The sequence below is a fragment of the Hyperoodon ampullatus genome (genome assembly GCF_949752795.1).
Source record: "Hyperoodon ampullatus genome assembly, chromosome: 17".
NCBI classification, from domain to species: domain Eukaryota; kingdom Metazoa; phylum Chordata; class Mammalia; order Artiodactyla; family Ziphiidae; genus Hyperoodon; species Hyperoodon ampullatus.
The window spans coordinates 45349623-45372956 of record NC_136930.1 but is presented as its reverse complement, the minus strand read 5'-3'; the positions used below and the strand labels follow the sequence as shown (position 1 = coordinate 45372956).

The 23334-nt window shown below is 47.6% G+C and overlaps 1 protein-coding gene across 1 annotated transcript; it reads left to right on the top strand.

Moving 5' to 3' along the window:
* Positions 1-7717: 7717 nt before the first annotated feature.
* KLF10 (KLF transcription factor 10) lies at positions 7718-12726 on the top strand (the record flags this gene model as incomplete). The annotated part of the gene is made up of 4 exons (XM_079722727.1): positions 7718-7768; positions 10925-11158; positions 11263-12175; positions 12467-12726. Exons 1-4 carry the CDS (start codon positions 7733-7735, stop codon positions 12724-12726), a joined length of 1443 nt encoding a protein of 480 aa, XP_079578853.1. The 5' UTR covers positions 7718-7732.
* Between the last annotated feature and the right edge of the window lie 10608 nt (positions 12727-23334).

The window sequence follows — 23334 nt, the reverse complement described above, 5'->3', positions numbered from 1 at the left end:
AAATATTTTCTCAGTCCCTTTCGTTTTCTCTTCTTCTTCTGGGACCCCTATAATTTGAGAGTTGATGTGTTTAATGTTGTCCCAGAGGTCTCTGAGACTGTCCTCAATTCTTTTCATTCTTTTTTCTTTATTCTGCTCTGCAGTAGTTATTTCCACTATTTTATCTTCCAGGTCACGTATCCATTCTTCTGCCTCAGTTATTCTGCTATTGATTACTTCTAGAGAATTTTTAATTTCATTTATTGTGTTGTTCATCACTGTTTGCTCTTTATTTCTCCTAGGTCCTTGTTAAACGCTCCTTGTATTTTCTCCACTCTATTTCCAAGATTTTGGATTATCTTTACTATCATTACTGTGAATTCTTTTTCACGTAGCCTTCCTATTTCCTCTTCATTTGTTTGGTCTGATAGGTTTTTACCTTGCTCCTTCATCTGCTGTGTGTTTCTATGTCTTCTCATTTTCCTTAACTTACTGTGTTTGGGGTCTCCTTTTTGCAGGCTGCAGGTTCATAGTTCCTGTTGTTTTTGGTGTCTGCCCCCAGTGGCTAAGGTTGGTTCAGTGGGTTGTGTAGGCTTCCTGGTGGAGGGGACTGGTGCCTGTGTTCTGGAGGATGAGGCTGGATCTTGTCTTTCTGGTGGGCAGGTCCACGTCCGGTGGTGTGTTTTGGGGTGTCTGAGACCTTATTATGATTTTAGGCAGCCTCTCTGCTAATGGGTGGGGTTGTGTTCCTGTCTTGCTAGTTGTTTGGCATAGGGTTTCCAGCACTGTAGCCTGCTGGTCGTTGAGTGGAGCTGGGTCTTAGCGTTGAGATGGAGATCTCTGGGAGAGCTTTCGCCATTTGATATCACGTGGAGCCGGGAGGTCTCTGGTGGACCAGTGTCCAGCACTTGGCTCTCCCACCTCAGAGGCACAGGCCTAACACCTGGCAGGAGCACCAAGATCCTGTCAGCCATACGGCTCCTGTGGGTTGTCAGTGAGCCAGGAGACGCTGGTCATCTGAGCGCATCCAATCCAGAAACCAGACTTTTTTCTTCCTTTGCGCTTAGTCTAGTTTCACTTGCTCGTAGGGTACCACATGTGGAGGTACTGCACCGGGCACTTCAGATGAGCGTTTCTAGTGCAAAACGACTGTGCCAGTGCCTCAGCTTAGACGCTGCGATGACTCTGTGAAGGAACATCCCTCCTTTCATACCCATGATACTAGACAAGATTTCCAGGATTCTGAAGTCTCAATAGGAAAAAGGTAGTAACTAAGACTCTCCAGAGAAAATAGAAACTCATACTTTTAAATAGGCTGTAAGAACTCTATAATTATTGATGTGCAGAGTGATAGATTAAGTTAATAAACAAAAAAGCAGGTTACAAAGTAGCATATCTTATTATAGGGCGGGGTGGGGTAGTGAGAAGGCAGGGCAGAGAAAAAGAGTCTGAAAAATGTATATCAAAATGTTAATAGTGGTTAATTCTGGGTAGCAGGATTACAGGAGATTTTCATCCTTCTATTCCTTTTTGTATTTTTTTATGATCAGCATATATTATTTTGTTTTAAAAAAAAAAACCCAAGGCAATAAGGCTGTTTTCATTTTGTAAGGATCAGAATGTTAAACAACTGTATTTTACTGCTAGTTGGAACCTTGCAGTACCACTTAACCACTTAACTAGCTTCACACTTCCTGGGGAGATAAAAAGCGGAATGGAGAGAGGAAAAATTGAATTCTTTACCAAAAAAATCCTAAAGTGTTATAATAAGCCATGGACTTTATATAATGGGTCAAATTAAGTCCCCCATATTCCTAGTGAACCAGTCAGCAACTGGTGCGGAGCAGGCGCTGGATCAAGGTGAACTCCCTTCCTTCCTATTACACGTTTATTTCCATTTCCGAGCCTCAGTAGAGTGCTGGGGGGTGGGAGCGGGAGTGGGGCTGCTGGGGGTAGGGTTCTTCCAGATCTACATACTTCCCCCTTCTCCAAGTTAAAAAAAAATTTATTTCTTGCTCCAATTTTTCTTCCTTTTCTAATTCATTAGTTTTTTTAGTTCTCCTTCCTGGAACCTTCTTCCAGCCATTTTAGATTCTTAAAAAAAAAAAAAAAAAAGTATTCTTATACAATGAGTATTTTGAAAATGGTGGCTGTCTCTCCAGAGCTGAAACAAACACACAGCCACTATTTCAGTTATCCCTTGCGGCATATCAAACCACACCAAAACCTAGGGACATCCCTGCAGACAGAAGTGGGGGTAAGGGGCTACTGGGTGGAGAGGAGGCAGGAAATGCTGCCTGGGTTACTCTTCCATTTATTGTTCATGATTCTGTGGGTCAGAAATTCAAGTAGAGCTTATCTCTTCTCCAGGCTGTGTCAGCTAGGCCTGCTTGACTGGGGCCGGAGGACATCCGGTGGCCCTGCTCAGGCATCTGGAGTCTTGTTCCTGGCTGGTGGTTGGGATGCCTTGGTCTCCACGTGGCCATTCTCCCTTCAAATGTTCTCTCTTTATTCAGTAAGTTAGCCTAGCCTAAGCTCCTCTGCCTAGTGGCTGATTTCCAAGAGGGTAAAAATAGGAAATTCAAACGCTTCTTAAAACCTAGGCATGAGGTCCCATAGCACCACCCAGGTTCCTACTGGTCAAAGGCAGCCCAGAATCAAGGGTTGGGGGAATTAAACTTCACCTTTTTTTTTTTTTTTTTTTTTGGTACGCGGGCCTCTCACTGCTGCGGCCTCTCCCGTTGCGGAGCACAGGCTCCGGATGCGCAGGCTCAGCGGCCATGGCTCACGGGCCCAGCCGCTCCGCGGCACGTGGGATCTTCCCGGACTGGGGCACGAACCCGTGTCCCCTGCATCGGCAGGTGGACTCTCAACCACTGCGCCACCAGGGAAGCCCAAACTTCACCTCTTGATGCAGGAATGGCAAAGTCACATTGGAAAAGATTATGCAGAATGGGAGGGGTTTTGTGACCATCTTTAGAAACAATCTACTCAACATATCAATATTTTAAACAAAATTTTAAAGAGCTTAAGAACTATGGTAACTAGTATAATGAAAGTAGCAAATGATATTTACCAATCAGAGGGGTAATTATTTTTTCTAATTTGTTTGACCCTTTCAATTTCTGAATCATCCCGTTTGCCTTTCATCTCCACTTTATGTCACATTAGGCCAAGAAATCCTAAGTGCTGCATGTATGAAAGAAGTCCTCACTGTGTCACTCTTTGCCAGTATTTCACCATGTGGCTGTTTCCTCTTAGTCTCCGTTCTGTGCTTGTAGTTCACCAGAAGACCACCTTCAGTTCTCTTACCTCTCATTCCTTACTCTTCCTAGAGGATTTCATTCACCCCCTGGTTTCCAATGCCACCTGCACCCTGATGACAACAAGTTTTAATCTCCAGCCCAGATCCTTCTCTTCTGGGCTCCAGACCTGAAATTCTAGCTGCCTCCGGACATCTCTATTTGGATGTCCCACAGGTAACCTCACCTTTATATGTCCTAAATCAAATTTGGCATTTTCTTCCTCTCCACCCTAACTTACTACCTCCCTACAGTCCCTTCCTTGGGCAATAGTGTCCTGTTTTTGTCCTGTTTCATCCAGTGAATCAAGCCAAAACCTCAGCAGTCCTCCTCCACACCTCCCTCTTCCTCACGCGCACATCCAATCAATTACCAAGCCCTCCTGGTTCTTGGTGTCTCAATTCCAGCTTTTCCATGCCTGCCACCATTTCCATAGTTTAAGCTACCATCATCTTTGTTGCCTACATTGCTATGAAACCTTCTCACTGGTGTTAGGCCCCAGCCTCTCTGGTCCATTATCAAACTGGGCCAGAATGAATTTTCTATACTATCGTTGCTAAAACCTGTCAGTAGGTCCCCCCTGTCCCCAAGATAAAAGTCCCACATCTACATTTCTTAGCAGGGCACACAAAGGCCCTTTATGTTTGGGGCTGCTTCCCTTAATACCCTAAGTGCCTCATCCTAACTATCAAATTTGTGATCCCGACTATTCAGAGCATCCTGAATCCCCACCACTCTCTCTACTCTTCACCTCCACCTCTCCTCTCCTCCAGCTTAGAAGTCAACCAGAGGAACCTTCCCTTACCCCTTCCTTCCTCGCCTACCTGGGACACTGTGCATACTCTTTTCTTAGCATTTACCACACTACAGTAATGGCTGGCTCACTTATTTACTTCTCCCACTGTACTGGAAGCTCCTGAAACACAAGAGCTGTGTCTTTTTTTATGGCTGTTCCTGTGTTCAGGTGGGGCAATGAATGAACGAATGAATGGTGATAATATCCACTGGCTGTAAGGAGCAAAGAGAAGATGGCTGGTGGGTACAGTGTGTTTTAATATCCATATAACTGAACTGAGGGATCTTTACATGTCACCCTCCGCCCCCCACTTCCCCTTCCTTCACTGTTCTGATTGAAGGAGAAACCAGCACCATTAGCAGGAGGGGGTCAGCACTTAATCGAAGTAATGCTTACTATTGCCTAGGACTTTCTTTTACTCATGTTTAAGATGACAGTTTTCCATGCCTGGCCCTGTAATGATGCAAGCTAAGGGAAAGGCTTAGAAAGATCCATACTTCTGCCTAGGCACTTGTCCACATTCTGTCTATAACCTCAGTGAATCTTCACAGACAACCTACAATTTTATTTCCTCCATTAAAGAGTCTTGACTGCCTAAAATGTCTGCACTGGACCACAAAGATGATTATGACATGGCTACCATCTTGAAGGAGCTTTTATTTATACATATAGTCTACTTGTCTTTGTCTTGCCGTCCAGGCCTTTTGAGAGCAGGGACCTGGCCTTGTTCATTGCTGTTGTCCCAGTGCCTACAACACATAGTAGGTGCTCAACAAATGTTTGTTGAATGGAGTGGATAAACGAGCAACACAATGTTTCTTGAATGAGGATGTAGCCATAGGCAAGGGTATATCTGGGTGGGAGATGAGGTTTATCTCCTAGGCAACAGGAGCAAAGGATCATTTCTTAAGTAGGGATTGGATCATGACTTTCAAAAAACCCACTCTGGTTTCAGTGTGGAGAGTTTGCCACTGGGGTGCCAGCTGGGCTGGGGTGGGGGGTTGGGTGAGGAGAGTGTAAATTGTTTAACCCAAGCAAGAATTGATGACAGACTGACCTAGAGTGACAGTTGGGTACAAATGGAAAGTGAGGGAAGAGAGACATTTCTGAAGCAAAACTGCTCAGACCTGGGGACCAACTGGATCCAGGGCTCTGGGGGAGATGGTGAAGGCTGGATGGGAGACGAGAAGCCCATACGGGAAGAAGTAAAAACAAGGACTTTAGTTTTGGTTACTTTGAGTCTGAGATGCCTGGGTAACATCTTTCTCTGAATCTCTAGGAATTGTGCCACCACCACACTGTTCCTCCTACCCCTTTTCTCTTTTCTTTCCTGTTTTGAATCACTCCCACAAGCCATAAATGCTCCCTGCTTCTCGGCGTGCTGGGGCACCATGCCAGCAGGGCCCACATTCAGTTCAGACCTGGAGGGCCAACTGTGGCCTCTGAGGATGGCAGCTCCCTGACAGGAAGGAAGGCTGGCTTGCCGGCTGGGCACAGACAGGAGCTTGCTTTGCTGCAGCAGGTGCCCAGGGCCAGCTGCTCCAGTACCCTCAGGCTCACATCAACAGGATGGGACAGCCCAGGCGGAAGGAAGCCTGCAGGGAGGGACACCGATGCAGACAGAAGCCGGGGCAGGGGATGGAGGGGAGACAGGAAGAGCTGCCTGAGCTGTTGAGCCGGCGCCCAGCCAGCAGATTCAGGAGAGGCAGTGACAGGGGGTCACTGAGTCCTCTTTCCCTCTGTCGGTGGGTGTCTCTGGCCCTGGTTGATTGTATTATTATTATTACTACTACTGTTGTTGGCCAGCCTGGGCCTATTTCTCAAATAGTTAATTGCCTTTCTTTCTTTCTTTCCGTTCTTTCTCTTTCTCTCTTTCCTTTGTTTCTTTCTTGTTTTTTTCTTTTTTTGGCTGTGCCGCACAGCTTTTGGGGTCTTAGTTCCCCAAGGAGGGGTTGAACCCTGGCCATGGCAGTGAAAGCGCCCAGTCCTAACCACTGGACCTTCAGGGAATTCCCTAATTCCTTGTCTATACTCATTTTGTGATTATTGGGAAAGAAAGGACACTTCCATTAGCCTTTCAGTTACACAGAGCGGTGAGAAAGCTCGAGGGAGGGGCAGTGGTTTCTGCCCCGTGTTCAGCCTGTCCACAGGAGATAAAATCTCGTTTGCTTTAAGCCGCGTTATCACCACCCTCCTTTCCAAAAACAGCAGCTGCGAACGGGCACCAAATGGCCAAAAGGGGGCCAATAGGGAGCCATAGTAGACCCATAGGCTCGCAATCCGGAGGCCGCAGACCGCCTCTGAGCGGGGTCGGAGGTCGGGGTTGCGGCGGGGGGGCTGGTGCTTTCGCGGGCCCGGGGGCGGGGCGTTCCATCCATGTCGGGCGTGGTGGGCATTCCCACTGCTACCCACTCGCAGGCGGGCCCCGGCTGGCGCCTGGTGACCCCGGGAGACCCCGCCCCGCCCTGCCCCATCCCCACCAGCAGTTTCCTGGCAGGGCGTTTCCGGAGGCCCTGGCCCGGTGTGGAGGCGTGGCGGGGGGGTAGGGTCTGCCTTTGAGACAGCTTGTAGAGTGCACTTTAAACTTCACACCGAGCTCAAAACTCGATTCTGCAGCCGAGCGTCGGCTCCCGGGAAAGATAAAAACTCTGGTCTACGGCCCCCCATCATCCCATTGGTCTAGTTCTCGGGGCTTCCTGCAGTCCCCACACCATTCTCTCCACAGCCTGGGAGGAAGGATGGGCGGGGCGGACGGGGGCGGGCAATGCTGCCGGCGGTGCAGCTGAGGAGGGCGAGCCAGCTCCCGCGGGCCGGGCGTGGGCGGGGGGCGCAGGAGCAGGTGTCCGCTCAATGACAGGATACCCTTCCCTCTCCGCCCCTCCCTCGTGCTACCCACGGCTCAGCGAGGCAAAACCCAGCATATGCTCCAGAAATGCAGCTCAGTCGGTCACCGGGCTCCGCTTTCTCGCCAGACGCGCAAGAGATCGGCGCTTCCAAATGCAAATCTCTTGGCTCCGGACCCTTGGCTTGCAGCCGCCTCTTCCCCCGCTTGGCTACCCCGCGTCCCGCCTACCCCGCTGCGGCCCGAGATGGGACCTCGCGCCGAGGGGACTGGGCGGAGCGGGCATCCCACCCCACCTCCCACGTGGGGCTGGCCCTCCGCAGTGCCTGGGCGCGCCGCCGCTGCCGCGCCTCCGGTCTAGGTCCTCCGCGCCGCCCCCCCTAGGCCAGGGAAGGGGACCGCAGACTGGGGGTGGGTGAGGGGTAGGGGTGGTGTCACTGAGTCAGGTGGCGGCGGGAGTTCCCTCGGGCTGGGCCGAGGGAACACGCTGCCGGAGATTGTGTACACGCTCCACTGACACAAGCTTCACGCTGCCGGGCAGCCGCTGATCACGCGTGGCCCCGCGAGCCCATTGGCCGGAGCCTCACACACCTTTGTCGCTGATTGGCCGGCGGAAGGCTCCGCCCCCACCCCCGCCCGCGGCGCGGGGCAGGCGGAGCGGCTACCTGAATGGGGAGGGGGCAGACGGCGCGGAGCGCGGCGGTGGCGGGAGCGGCGTCGAGTGTCTCCGGTCGCTCGTCTGTGGCCAGGCAGCCAGGCAGCCAAGCAGCCTAGCAGCCAGTCAGCTCGCCGCCGGCGGCCTGGCAGCCAACCATGCTCAACTTCGGCGCTTCTCTCCAGCAGGCTGCAGTAAGTGACCTGAGGATGCCCCTGCCCTACTCTGCCTCGCTGAGTCTGAGGGGCCCCCGGGGGCGCGAACCCTGAGCCCCTGACATCAGCCTCGCCTGAGGCCTGAGGCTGCAGCGGAGTCGTGGGAGAGGAAGGGGCTTCCCGCCTGCAGACTGGGCATTAGTGAGGGCGTGTGCGTCGCGGAGGGGCTCAGGAGAATCAGGCTGGTATCTAGAGACGAACGGAGAGAGGGTCTTGCTCAAGGTGTAATGAGGGGAAGGGGCAGCTCCGCTGGGAGACTTGAAGGAGGTGAGGGGGAGGATGACTGGAGGGGCGGGAAGAGTGAGGAGGGGGCTGCTGCCCTGTCAGTGAGAATAAGAGGTGTGGAAGGAGGAGGGGGACAAGGGGCCACCCTGCACCTGGCGCCGGGGAGAGATGCCTCCGTCTGGATAAGGAATGCGACCCAGGGTGGGAGGGGGCTGCCCAGGAGCTTTTGAGGGGCTGGAGAGGAGAGGGGGCTCCCCATCTCGGGGCTCTGAAAGGAGGGTTGCAGGACGGGGCTGCTCAGCAGATAGCGGGGGCTGGGGGAGGGGCGCCCGGCGTGGATGCGGGGAATGGCACGTGGGCCCGGGACCGCCGAGGGGGACCGGGGAGTTGCCCCCCCAATACGGCTGGAGGAGACTCCCCATCTCGGGAGCGGGCAGGTGGCCGCCTTCTGAGGACGCCTTGGAGGGGGGAGGGAGCCGCCTCGGCGACAGGAGATGGGAGGGTGGGAAGCGGGACCCAGCAGCGGGGCGGGGAAGGTGGGCGGGGGGAACCGGGCTGCGAGACGCGGGGGCAGCGTGTCGGGGCGGGAGCCGCAGGCCGTGGAGCCGAGCGTCTGGAGCAGGGCCTGTTGGGGCTGCACGTCTGGGAACTCGTGGAGACGCGCGGCTGACGGGGGCCGGTGCTGCCGGAAACCGCGGGGAGGGACGCGCGTCTTCGGGGACAGTCAGGGTGGTCTGAGATCCCGCGGGAGGCGTGGGCGGGAAGCGCCGAGGGCTCGGCCGGGTCCCCGGGGGCTGCAGCCGGAGGAGGGCGGGGGCCGGGTTTCCGCGGGGACCCGGCTCCTCCTCCGGCAGCTGAGGCGGAGGCCGGGGGTGGGCCGGGAGCGGATGCGCCCGGGGAGCTTCTCGTCCCTGAGTGACCCAGCCCCGGCCTCCGCCAGGGGCGGGAGGGAGGCCCGGCCCCGCTGTCGGTTCCTAAGGGAACGGCGGCTCGCACGGAGCTGGAAGGGGCGGGCGCTCCTGGAGCCCGGCGCCCGCGGCTCCGCCCCTCCCCGCGGGCTCGGGCGCGCACTGCCGGGCGGTTGGCGGCGGCGCCCGCGGCCCCTCCCCCGGGCCGTCGCGAGGGCGGGGGCCCGCAGGCTCAGGAAGTAGGTGAAAGGTGACGGCGCGGCAATTCCCAGTTCAGGTTTCCTGCGCCGCCCGGAGCAGCCGCTGATCACGCTTTGTTCACATGCCTCGCCCCCTCCTTCTCCTCCTCCGCGCCCCCGCCCTTCGCGGCCCAGCCAATCCCAGCCTGGGCCGCCCGGCCTGCTGGCCAATGGCGGGGGCAGGGACGCGGGGACGTGCGAGCGGCGAGGAATGTTCCCAGTGACTCACCCGCGAGCCTCATTGAGGCTAGGGCGGCCCCATCCGTCTGTCCCAGCCAGCGAGGATCTCCCCCGCCGTCCGCCCCCGCCCCTCGTCTGCCTTCACCTCCCGCTCCTCCGCCCGCGCTTCCCTTTCCTGCCTCTCTCGCGGCCCACTCCCTTTCCTCCCCTCCCGACTTCTCCCTGCCCTTCCCAGCTCACACTCTCCTTCCCTGCTGCCTGCCTTTTCTCTTTTTTCCTTTGCATTGGCGTCTTGAGGCTTTTACACAACATGCGCTGTCCGTTGCAGCTTACATAAGGGTCCGCGATTATGCAATTGCATTGTTAGCGATGTTTCAAGAGCGATGGCTTAAGGCTTCAGCACGAAGGGTTTATGCGTTTTTTTCAAGTGTTGAGATTAATACCTTGCCACGTAAAGACTATTTTTAGGTATTTTTACACAATCTCTACTTTGACCAAAGAATGGGATCACATTGGTGGAAAATGGGAGAGATGGAGGGTAGTAACTTCCAGTGCAGTTTAAGGAACTTTAATATGAAGCATTAAATACCTGATAGAAGGAGTTGTTCAAATAAATACAAAGTATGTGCTGTTATTTTTATCAAGGAGCAGTTCCTTAAAAACATTAAAATAAGATTCTATTTTGACTGTTGAAGATTCCTTACAATCAGTTTTTGCAAATTTGAGTCAAATATTAAATTTTCTGATTATCTCTTTTTTGTGCTATTGCATTAGCTGGTCACAGTTATGCATAGCAAACCATTGTGTTAAGTATAAGATCCAGTGAATGAGAACACAAACGAGAAGAAGTTGAAATTACTCTTTCCAAAGGTCACACCCAAATCAACAGACCACAGCTCTGTCCACTATACTTTGCCTTTTTAAAAGAAAGTTTTGGCCCTTTATTTTTTTCTAGTAGGAACTCATACCTGAAAAGATCTCATACCATACCTGTAGTATTTCTTTTAATGATTTTTTAAAAAACATTTGTTTATTTATTTGGCTGCCCTGGGTCTTAGTTGCCGCACGCAGGATCTTTAGTTGAGGCATGCATGTGGGATCTAGTTCCCTGACCAGAGATCAAACTGTGCCCCCGGCATTGGGAGCCCGTCGCCTTAGCCACTGGACCACCAGGTCCCCATACCTGTAGTATTGAAAAAAGACTTTTTTGCAGAGCCTTCCCTCAGTTATTTTGTCTGACTCCTGTTGCAGTTGACTACTTTGGAAAGAATATAAAATCTTTTTTTCTTCTAAGCCAAGCAGTTCTGTTTTGGGTTACAAGTGCATTGATACCTTTGGTCTTGGTCCTCATAATGGTAATAACTTTCTCTTTACTTTGCAAGGGTATCAGTGTTCAGGTCTAAGTGTGAGAGGAAGAATGAGGAAGACTTTTATCACTGTTACCATCAGAGTAGGGATGAGAAAAATTATTTCAAGTTTTATTTTGAAAAATTGTGCAGATTGTAAAAAAAAAAATTGCACATTGCTCTGCGTGTCATGTGGATGACAATATGCTTATAGCATTTAATCTTTTGTGTTTATAGGAGGAAAGAATGGAAATGATTTCTGAAAGATCAAAAGAGAGTGTGTATTCCTGGAACAAAACTGCAGAGAAAAGTGACTTTGAAGCCGTAGAAGCACTTATGTCAATGAGCTGCAGTTGGAAGTCTGATTTTAAGAAATACATTGAAAGCAGACCCGTTACTCCAGTGTCTGATATGTCAGAGGAAGAGAATCTGCTTCCTGGTACACCTGATTTTCATACAGTCCCAGCATTTGTAAGTATTGTTGCTTTAAAGATGAGTGTAAATGAGAATTTCTTATAATTTATATAATGAACTCTACTGTTCTTCACGCTGTTGCCTGTATTTCTCTGCTCTAGTGTTTGACTCCACCTTACAGTCCCTCTGACTTTGAACCCTCTCAAGTGTCAAATCTGATGGCACCAGCGCCATCTACTGGACACTTCAAATCATTGTCAGATACTGCCAAGCCTCACGTTGCTGCTGCACCTTTCAAAGAGGAGAAGAGCCCAGTACCTGCCCCCAGACTCCCCAAGGCTCAGGCAACAAGTGTGATTCGTCATACAGCTGATGCCCAGCTGTGTAACCACCGATCTTGCCCAGTGAAAGCAGCCAGCATCCTTAACTATCAGGACAATTCTTTTCGAAGAAGAACCCACCTAAATGCTGAGGCTGCAAGAAAAAACATACCTTGTGCAGCTGTGTCACCAAACAGATCCAAACGTGAGAGAGACACAGTAGCAGGTGTTGAAGAGAAAGCAAGTGCTGCACTTTATGACTTTTCTGTGCCTTCCTCAGAGACAGTAATCTGTAGATCTCAGCCGGTCCCCATGTCCCCACAACAAAAGTCGGTCTTAGTCTCTCCACCTGCAGTATCAACAGGGGGAGTGCCACCTATGCCCGTCATCTGCCAGATGGTTCCCCTCCCTGCAAACAACCCAGTTGTGACAACAGTCGTCCCCAGCACTCCACCCAGTCAGCCGCCAGCCGTCTGCCCACCTGTTGTGTTCATGGGCACTCAGGTGCCCAAAGGCGCTGTCATGTTTGTTGTACCCCAGCCCGTTGTTCAGAACCCAAAGCCTCCAGTGGTGAGCCCAAATGGCACCAGACTCTCTCCCATTGCCCCTGCTCCAGGGTTTTCTCCTTCAGCAGCAAAAGTCACTCCTCAGATTGACTCATCAAGGATAAGAAGTCACATCTGTAGCCATCCAGGATGTGGCAAGACGTACTTTAAAAGTTCTCATCTGAAGGCCCACATGAGAACGCATACAGGTACCAACCATTTCTTATTTATATTTAAGTCTTAGAAATTTGGATGAAAGTTTTTTGGCAATGATCACAAATGTAAACCAGGCATGTTAAGGAAGAACTTGCCTTATTAGCCAATTCAGTAGATGGTATTTACCAGTGCAAGTTCTTCTAAAAGATTTCATCAAGGTGTTTTAATTTCTCAAATGATGATTCTTTAAATATCTAATAAAGTGTCTTAAATATGATTTAATATGTAACTTACAGCGACTTAATAAATGCATAATAATAATAATATGACTTTTTTTGTTTCAGGAGAAAAACCTTTTAGCTGTAGCTGGAAAGGTTGTGAAAGGAGGTTTGCCCGTTCAGATGAACTGTCCAGACACCGACGAACCCACACAGGTGAGAAGAAATTCGCCTGTCCCATGTGTGACCGGCGGTTCATGAGGAGCGACCATTTGACCAAACATGCCCGGCGCCATCTGTCAGCCAAGAAGCTACCAAACTGGCAGATGGAAGTGAGCAAGTTAAATGACATTACCCTACCTCCAACCCCTGCTCCCACACAGTGACAGACGGCTGGCGAAGAATCAGACTAACTTTGGTCACAGCCAGAAGCCAGTGGTGATATAAAAATGCTTCCACTGCAAGTCTGTGGCCCTCCAGTGCGGGCTGCAAGCAGAAGCCCCACGGCCTGGGGAGAAGGCCCAGCCTGGGTTAGATGGTAAGAAGTGCTACGGCCTCAGGCAGCTCAAAGAGTGGCAGGACTCATTTCTTACCACGTAAGAGAGATGAGAAAGTTTTTATTCCTTTCAGTATCTTTTGAAGGTTTCAGGTGAGGTCAGCCCAACCACAGGTAGCACAGATTTTGAATTTGTGTGCACAATTTATTACTTTACTTTCACCATTTATACTTGAGACCAACTTTTTAATGTGATTCTTCAAAAGCACTGGTTTCAAGAGTGTAGAGACTGGAAGTAAACATTACGGTACAGAGATGGAGATGTAAAATTGATTTGTATTATCGCGAATATTATTATCCTTTCCTAGAGTTATCTTGTTTACTATTCTTAGTCTTTCCATTCAACTTCGTGGACATAGTTGTTAAATATATCTAGAACTAGCATTTTTACACTAGTTGCTGATGTTTGGAATTGAGCAACTGTATATTGCTGAAGAGGTCCCAAAGAATTGGAATCCTCATTAATTTAATTGCTTTGAAGTGTAGCTTCAGGGTTTTTTTTTTTTGCGTTTTTGTTTTAAAAGTTTAATAAATGACTATAACTAGGCATTTTATTATGCTTTGAACCTTAGTTGGCTGCAGTTCCCTGTGTAGATTTGAAAATTGTATACCAATGTGTTTTCCGTAGACTCTAAAATACACTGCACTTTGTTTTGAAAAAAAATTGAAGACGAAAACACATATTGTAAAGAAGGGATATTAAGGGTTTTAGATAACTCCTTCAAAAAGATGGCTTAGGTCATCAGTAAAGTATCCTTATGTTATGAATTTATTGAATTAGAAAGTGAGTGAACATTATTCACAAGTGGACAAATGTCCTGTTAATTTATAGGAGTTTTCTTTGAGGGGGGGGAATGTGGAAGTAGATAGGTAGAAAAATAATCAGGACATTCACTTTTGTTAACAGTATTTCTGTTATATTCTGTTTTGTATAGTGGATGATATATACAGTGGTGAAACAAAAGTCAGTTGTTTAAAATATATAGTGAAAAATGTCATTATGTCTTTCTATTTAACATTTTTCTCTATATTGGGTGTAGATTCCTGCCATCAAAACTTTGGACCCTTGGAAAACAAAAAAGAATTTTCTTTTAATAAAAAAAATCCTTGTGATTTACAATTTGCACAATATTTCTTTTGTTGTACTTTATATCTTGTTTACAATAAAAAATTTCCTTTGGTATATATATAATTGGTTGATTGTATTTGTTGAAAACCATTCTCACTCTGACCTTGACATTGATCACTGTGGTGCTCTCCAAAGACTTATGGTCTGAATTTCTCGAAGGGCCTCATTCAAATTTAGAACTGTAGGAGTATATCTTTAACATGAGTAATCAATTTAGAGAGTATGCAAAGCAAGGCCAGGGAATTCCCTGGTGGTACAGTGGTTAGGACTTGGCACTCTCATTCAGGGGCCCAGATTCGATCCCTGGTCCAAGAACTAATATCCTGCAAGCCATGTGGCACAGCCAAAAAAAATAATAATAAAATAAAATCTAATTAAAACACACACACACAAAGCAAGGCCAGATATCTACCTTTTTAAAACATTTTTGTATGTTTTGATGATGTGGAGTTGAAATATAGTTCTGGCTCTCAGCAAAACCTTAAGTAGCACTGAGTTAAAGGGAACACCACATGAGTAATTACAGTAATGACTGCTGTGAAATGAAAAGAAGCCTGACCTGTTAAAGAGTAAAATACTTCTAGAAGTTAGGTTAACTCAGACCATTCAGTGATACCGTAAATGCAATAAACATACTAGTACTTAAGCTGCCTGAAAGCTAATCCACCTCTGAAGAGAAATACTTGCTAGTCACTTGCCAGTAGAACTAGGAGCTGTAAATGCTACTTAGTGTATGGCATATAATTTTGGAGATTAGTATTTTAATTTGCTCTGAGATAACCTTGTCATGAGAGAACATGTTCCACGGTGTCCAGCTGTTGAGTGCCATGGTAAAGGGCGGTGTGCTCACTTGGCACCAGCTGTAGGACAGGCATCCTGAGCCATCCATGTACCTGATGATCCTTTTCTTGGAAACTTACACCACCTAAGCACAGCACACATGCTGGAGGGGACCTTGCCATTCTGTAGTTTCTGTGTTGGGACCTGGACCATCCTAACCCCTAGAGTTCCTCATGGTGGCAGGTCTTCAGAAGTGGGAATAAAGGAAGGTGGCTGAAGTAATCTCTGCCTGTTCCAAAGCCCAGTCCCTTGTCATGACAAAGCCAGTGGAACTGTGCCACCCATTGCTGTGTTCTTCCCAGTCCTAGTTGACACCTGACACTTTTTCTTAGAAATCTTGTAAATCATTTGAATAGAGTATTATATATGAGTTGAATGTTGATGCAGGCTCTGATCTTGATGCAAAAGTTGTCCCCCAAACAAGTACATTTGTAGCATGTTATGATAATGTGGTTTTAGTGTAGTTTTAGCATGTCAGTTTTGGTTGTTTCTTGTCTGATTTATATATTAAGTTGAACTATATGAAATTGCTGATACTCAGCTCTCTTTTTTTTTTTTTTTTTTTTTTTTGCGTTATGTGGGCCTCTCACTGTTGTGGCCTCTCCCGTTGCGGAGCACAGGCTCCGGACGCACAGGCCCAGCGGCCATGGCTCACGGGCCCAGCCGCCCCGCGGCACGTGGGATCCTCCCAGACCGGGGCACGAACCCGTGTCCCCTGCATCGGCAGGCGGACTCTCAACCACTGCGCCACCAGGGAAGCCCTCAGCTCTCTTAACAGTTAATTCTTTTTCGGTAATTGTAGACTTAGAGAAAGTTGCAAAAATAGTTGCCATATACCCTTCATCTAGCTTCCCCTTTTGATAACATCTTCCATAGCCAAAGAACATTTAAGAAAATGAAGAAATTAACTCAGTACAATATTACTAGCTAAAGTACAGACCTTATTTGGGTTTCACTGGTTTTTCTACTGTCTTCTTGCTATTACGGGACCTAATCCAGGGTCTCAAATTGCATTTAGTTGTCAATCTCCGCAGTCTCCTCCAATCTGTGGTTATGCCTCAGTCTTCTCTCATCTCTTTGGAAGAGTACTTGTCAGTTATTTCTGCCCCTCAGTTTGGGTTTGTCTGATGTTTTTTCATGATTAGATTGAGGTTATGCATTAACTGGGAAGATACCACAGAGTGATAATGTCCTCAGTGCATGATATCAAGGAATATGGGATGTCATTCTGTATTATGGGAGATGTTAACTTTCATCACATGGCTAAGGTGGTGATATCTGCTGGAATTTTCCACTGTAAATTGACTATTTCTTGCTTTATTAAATATTTGGATGGAGATACTTTAAGACTACACAAATAACCTATTTCAACTTTTTCCCACTCATTTAATATCCTTAAGTGGATCTTGCCTGAGGCAGTTATTACTGTGATATACTAATGGTGATTTCCTATTTCCTCCATTTATTCATTTGAATTTTCTATAAGAAAGAGTTGTTACTTCTCCCCCATTTATTTATTTATTCCGTTTTTTATGTCAGTATGGACTCATGGACATTTATGTCATTATTTGGGTTATAATACAATACTATTCTTATTTCGTGACTCAACTATTCCAACTTTAGCCCTTATTAGCTCCTTCAATATTCAACCTTTTTTTTTTTTTTTTTTTTTGCGGTACGCGGGCCTCTCACTGTCGTGGCCTCTCCCTTTGCGGAGCACAGGCTCCGGACGCGCAGGCTCGGCAGCCATGGCTCACGGGCCCAGCCGCCCCATGGCATGTGGGATCTTCCCGGACCAGGGCACGAACCCGTGTCCCCTGAATCAGCAGGCGGACTCTCAACCACTGCGCCACCAGGGAAGCCCTCAACCATTTTTGATTGACAAAGATGGAAATTTCATACAGTTCAACCTATCATTTCTCACTGGAATGAGAGCTGTTTGGTATTAGTAATCAGACTTTTAAAACGTTGTCTCTACCTGCATTGCTACTACCCTGTCTAATCCACCCTCTCCCGCTTGGACAACTGCAGCAGCCCCTATAACTGGTCTCTCTGTCTCAGGTCTTGTCTCCCCACCACCCTCTCTCCTTACCACAGAGTCTTTTGAAAATGCAGATCTGACCATGTCACTTCCCTGTTTAAAATGCTTCAGACCCTTCCCAATGCTCTCAAGATGAAGTCTAGATTTCCTAACGTGGTCTAGAACAGTGCTCTCGGAGAGAAATAGAATGTGAGCCACATAGGGAATTTGAAATTTTCTAGGAGCTACATCAGAAAATAAAAACAGAAAAAGCAATTAAATGTTTTTATTTAACCCATAATATTATCATTTCAGGATATAATCAATATAAAACTGTTAATGAGATACATCACATCTTTTTTTGTACTAATCTTTGAAATCCAGTGTATATCCTATGCTTACAGCACCTCTCAATTGGGACTCACCACATTTCAGGTGTGGCCAGTGGCTGCTGAAGTGTCCCAAGAAGACCTAGAAGACCCTGCACCATTCAGCTGCTCCTAGTCTCCCAACCCACCCCCACCTTATTCTCTACATCCTGTCCAAGCTCTGAGCTGTCACATATGCTGTTTTGTCTGCTGGAAATGTTTCCCTGCCCTTTTACCTTGACATTTCTGCTATCATAATAATCATTACCCTTTACTGAAATTGCTTAATGTCTGTAACACTCCCCAAGGATAAGCAGCCTGTGGATATTGCTCACTGCTGTATCTTCTGGAGATGTCCAACTGACTTTTCCCCCCCAACAGTGGAAGGAATAAAACTAAATAGGGCCAGATAAATGAGGCTGTTTTAAGCTTCCCCTGCCAGTTGGCGTCCTAATCTTGACAGAGATTTAGAAACTCATGGTGCTGTACTCAATGGATGCCAGCAATCCCAGTTTGAACTTGATTGACCAGCTTGGCAGTGGGATGCTAAAAGGGGGGGAGTACCCCAAAATAGAAGAAAGTGACACCTTATCTTTCTTTGATTTCCTTGAAATAATTTTTAATTCTAAGTTTAGCCACTAGTCAGTGGAGGCACTGCTTGGGTTGGGAAAAATCTGAATGAGATTCAAGGAAGAAAATGAAAAGCTAAGAAATAACATGAAGTGTAGGGTAGGCTGGGGTAGAAGCAGTTTTCTATTTCTATGATTAGATTATCTGGACCTTGAATATCAGTTTCCAAAAGGCATCCTTTTAGTTTGAACAGATAAGTGTTGAGTGTTTTTTGTTTTGTTCTGTTTTAAATATTTATTTATTTATTTATGCATGCATGCATGCATGCATGCTGTACCAGGTCTTAGTTGCTGCATGTGGACTCCTAGGTGTGGCGTGCATGTGGGATCTAGTTCCCCAACCAGGGATCAAACCTGGGCCCCCTGCATTGGGAGAGTGGAGTCTTACCCACTGGACCACCAGGGAAGTCCCAGTATTGAGTGTTTACTGGGGAATTCCCTGGTGATTCAGTGGTTAGGACTCTGAGCTTCCACTGCAGGGGGCCCAGGTTCAATCCCTGGTGGGGCAACTAAGATCCCGCATGGCTGGCAGCGCGGCCACACACACACAGAAAAAGTATTGAGTGTTTATTACCCAGGGACAAAGTAAAACAGTGTGGCCTTGGGAAAGGAAACTTCTGGGGTCATGGAGCCTGTGCACTGAACTGACTGTAATTATGAGCTAAACAGTTTGACTATTTCATGGTTCAGTTTCATTATCTATAAAATGGGGATTATAATGCTAATCTGACTTGCTTCCCAAGGTAGAATTAGATCTGAAAACTGAGAAAAACAAGCAAACAAATGCTAGGTGGACTACTCCAATACCAGTGATGGGGATTGCACTATCAAGCTCAGATCAGTCATTAAGACAGAAAAGGCCCCTAGAGGTGGGGCTAGCAATCTGATGTCAGTTAGAAATGGTCATAATGTGGTTCCTGTTAGGGACGAAGGTCAAACTGCAAACGTTCACAAAATTGTTCACAGTTCTGGAGGCTAGAGGTCTGAGATCAACGTGTTGGTGGGGTTGATTTCTTCTGAGGTCCCGCTCCTTGGCTTGTAGATGGCCCCCTTCTCCTTGTGTCTTCACATGGTCTTCCCTCTGTGTCTGTCTGTGTCCTAATCTCCTCTCCTTTTAAGGACACCAGTCAGATTAGGGCCCACTCCAATGACCTCATTTAACCTTAATTAACTCTTTAAAGATGCTATTTTCAAGTACAGTCACATTCTGAGGAGGTACTGGGAATTAGGACTTCAATGTATGAATTTTGAAGTGACACAATAATATTGCCTATGTATTATATATATATATATACAAATAGTATTGCCCATAATATTGGTCAACATATGTCAGTCTATATTGGTCCATCTTAATACACTTATAGCAGTATTTTCTAAACTAGTCTTAAGTTTCTATTTCTAGTATCTGGTAAATTTCCTATGAGAGCTAAATACTTTGAAGGCCTACCGCATATCACACGGTGCAGTGACATCATGCCCAGTGCAGTGTGTGATTCCTAGCCATGTTTTTCAATTGTGCACTCAGGTATTTCTTAGTCATGGAATACCCTTTATCCTAAAGAAAGTTTTCCTTCATTACATACCTGCAAGCATTATTTGTGACAAAGGACATAGATCAGATTCAGAATCCTCTCCCTGATCCCAACAATAATATGAACAGAATAGGCATCATGATGGTCTTTTGTTATCCATGTTTAGATTTGTTCAATTTGATTTTTTCTAAGGGATTATATATTCTCATCTCCAATTTTTTTTTTTTTTTTTTTTGCGGTACGCAGGCCTACTCACTGTTGTGGCCTCTCCCGTTGCAGAGCACAGGCTCCGGACGCGCAGGTTCAGTGGCCATGGCTCATGGGCCCAGCCACTCCGCGGCACGTGGGATCTTCCCGGACCGGGGCATGAACCCGTGTCCCCTGCATCGGCAGGCGGACTCTCAACCACTGCGCCACCAGGGAAGCCCCAAGAAGCCATTCTTAAGATTTAATAAGTGTTTTACAGCTTTAAAGGGAATGTAAGTAAACAGAGTCACATGATAATTTTTTTTTTTTTCATTACGCGGGCCTCTCACTGTTGTGGCCTCTCCCGTTGCGGAGCACAGGCTCCGGACGCGCAGGCTCAGCGGCCATGGCTCACGGGCCTAGCTGCTCCATGGCACGTGGGATCTTCCCGTACCGGGGCATGAACCCGTGTCCCCTGCATGGGCAGGCGGACTCTCAACCACTGCGCCACCAGGGAAGCCCCCTCATCTCCAATTTAAATTTAGTTCAACCAGGAAAATTTAGTCAAGGCTGTAGTCAGCCTTGCTGGTTGTGGATATAACGTAGCCATGAGGCCTCCTTATGCTATTCGTCACATCCATTCTATTCATTGTCAGTGTGGTTCAAATCACAATGGTTTTCAAACAGAAAGGGAACCTGGTCCCCATCCCTGTAGTTCTTCCAATATTTCAGGCTCTCTGCTTTTCAGACACATGGTAGCATTGGATTTCTCCCTTGTGGCAGAGTGGGGTCCAGCCTGCTCAATGGCTTGGAATGGAAATGACATGTGTCACTTCTGGTCCAGAGTATTTAACTGACAGTGTTCAGCCCTCTAGAGCTCTCTTTCCTTCTACTGTGGGGACCAGCAATATTTCAGCTAGTCAACCTTAGCTCTGGAAAGAGTATGACAAGGAGCATGAGTAAGAACTAAACCTCTGTAGTTTTAAGACATTGTGATTTGGGGGATTGTTTGTTGCTGCGGCATAACCTTGACTTATAAAGGTATACTGGCTGATACTATCACTTTTGTTTCCTGAGACTGCTTTGCTCCAAGTGAATTTATTCACCTCCCTCCAGGGACCACTTCTGTATATCGTGTTAAGGGGGATGACTTTAAAGGACCAAAAGACCTGAGACACTTCTTCCCCCATAACAGTGAGTGTCTTATATTTGCATAACTAAGAGCAGCCAAGTCCCAGGTCCTGGATCCTGAACAAGGAGGCATTGCTGCACGGTGCTTGGTGGTGTCTACGTTGTCTACCTGGACAGAGTAGCAAGCCCCTTAGCCCTCTCCCTTCACATAGCACCATCATCCTGGTTGCACTGGTGGAAAACAAGCAAAGGTGATGAGCCACTGTGATGATGCTGTCTTAGATAACTCACTAGACCTTCTGGAAGTAATTCCTTAATTTTGAGATTCACAAGTGTTTAATGGGGGTACACTACTCCTTTCACCTGAAGCATCATGTGTGTAGGAAGGAAGACTGAGGCTAGAATCCTCTGGGAGATGCTGAAGGAATCAGGGAAAGGTGGGCAGGTATCTCCCAGCATTTTGTCCTTAACGGCTTTAAGGAGTAGGAAAGAAAGAGCATGGGGCTGGCCACAGCTGCCTTATGCCTGGTTTTGATGGTGAGGATATCACAAATGCTCAAAGGGTAAAATGTTGATCTCCTTCCCTAAATATTTTCAGAAGGCAGTGTGGTATGGTGGTTAAAAGCATGAGCTCTGGACTGTTGGTTTTCAGATCCTAGTTCCACCATTTACTGGCTATGTGGTTTAAAGCAAGTTAGGATTAAGTATGGGGATGAAATGAATTGGCATATATAAAGCACTAGGAATGCCTGGCACATCGTGAACATGACATTTAAGTGTTTATGAGAGTGATGATATCTGCATTTCAAATGCCCCAGCCACAAGGATCCTGTCTGGGTATAAGATTAACCTATTTGGGAATTCTGCCTTAAGGGACCAAAAAGGGGGTTCTAATGAAGGATGTCATAGGCAGTTTTTGGAGTGACATCTGTGCTGTTTGATCATAAAGACTTCAAGGTTTGACAAGACAGCTGAGTCCCTGACTATCACATACGATGAGCTAAACCTGGCCGACTTCTTCTCCCTAGGCCTGTGGGTTGGGTAAAGAGGCCTTTGACTGTTTTTTCTGAACATAAATGTTTTGGATTGTTTGGGTTTGTTTTCAGGCTTTCTTTGGCAGCTGTGAAGTAAATCCTTTTCAATGGGTGTCAGTGTGGCCATGCTCAAACCACCCTGCATTTCTTGGCCAGTGTTGTAGGCACTCTGGGTGGCCTCTGCAGCAACCAGCAGTCACTGCAGGAGAGACATGGTGTAAGAACTTGGCCCTGGCCCTGGATCCTCTCTTCTGGTTTGGCTGGTTTAACACTGAATCTGCCCAGTGGCCATGTGTGGGATGGGTTTAACAGGCAGGAACTGCTTCAGGTCAGACTAGTCCTAAGAGGCTCAGCCCAGCACCCCCCAGCTAAACTACCAGAGGGATCCCAGGCCAACTAGAAGAGCAGGGTGAGCCTTAAGGTATCAATTCCTCTTGCCTCTGCTTGGAAAAGTTACAAAGAAGCTATTCTGATTCTAGGTTCAAATCATGGCTTCCCCCCCTTACCAGATCTTGGGCATACTGTTTAACTTCTCTGAGCCACAATTTTCTCACGTGTAAAATGAGCATGATACTAATACTTACCTCAAACCACCTTGTTTTAAGGATGTTTGACACAGGAGGTGCTGGAGAAAAGTTAGTTAGCATTATTATCTTAACTCCCACCTCCCCCCCATTGCAATAGCCTCCTGTCAATGCCTGTTTCTGCTCGCATTACTTCTCTTGTCTAGAAATATCTCTTTCCTCTCCACTGAACATAGACCATCTTGTTCACTTTTAAAGGTCATTTCAGGGCAGGAAAGGGGAAGGGCCCATCCCAGAACTACTTGGGATTAGTCTGTATTTGTTTGCCAGGGCTGCTGTAACAAAGTACCATGGACTGGGTGGCTGTAACAACAGAAATGTATTGTCTCACAGTTCTGGAGACCAGATGTCTGAGGTCAAGGTGTTGGCAGGATTGGTTGCTAACGAAGGCTGTGAAGGAGAATCAGTTCCAGGCCTCTCCCCTCGCTTCTGCTGGTTTGCTGGCCATCTTTGGTGTTCCTTGGGTTATAGAAGCATCTCCCCATTTCTGCCTTCATCATCACATGGCATTCTCCCTGTGTGTGTGTCTCAATTTCCCCCTTTTATAAATACATCAGTCATACTGGAATAGGGCTTACCGGAATGACCTATCTTAACTATTATCTTTCCAACAACCCTATTTCCAAGTCAGGTCACATTCACAGTCCTAGGGGTTAGGACATGTGAACTGGGTTTGTGTGGGAGAGGGTTACAATTCAACCCAGAACAGGGTCTGATTACTAAACCTGGGTTTCCTCCCCAGGATTCCCAGGGCCAGCCTCTGGGCGCTGGGGACCCCACCTTCTTTCCTCTCCTGCACATCCCGTACCCCTCTATCCCTGCTCGTTTTGGTCTGACCACTGCCTGGGACTCCTGGTCTTTGCTGTCTCCTGAGACAGACTCAAAGGACAGGCTTTCCATGCAATTGACTAGTGAGCAGCAGATGGATGCCCACATAAGGAAACACCTGAGCCCATGGAGAAGTCAGGGATCCAAGGAAGGCTGC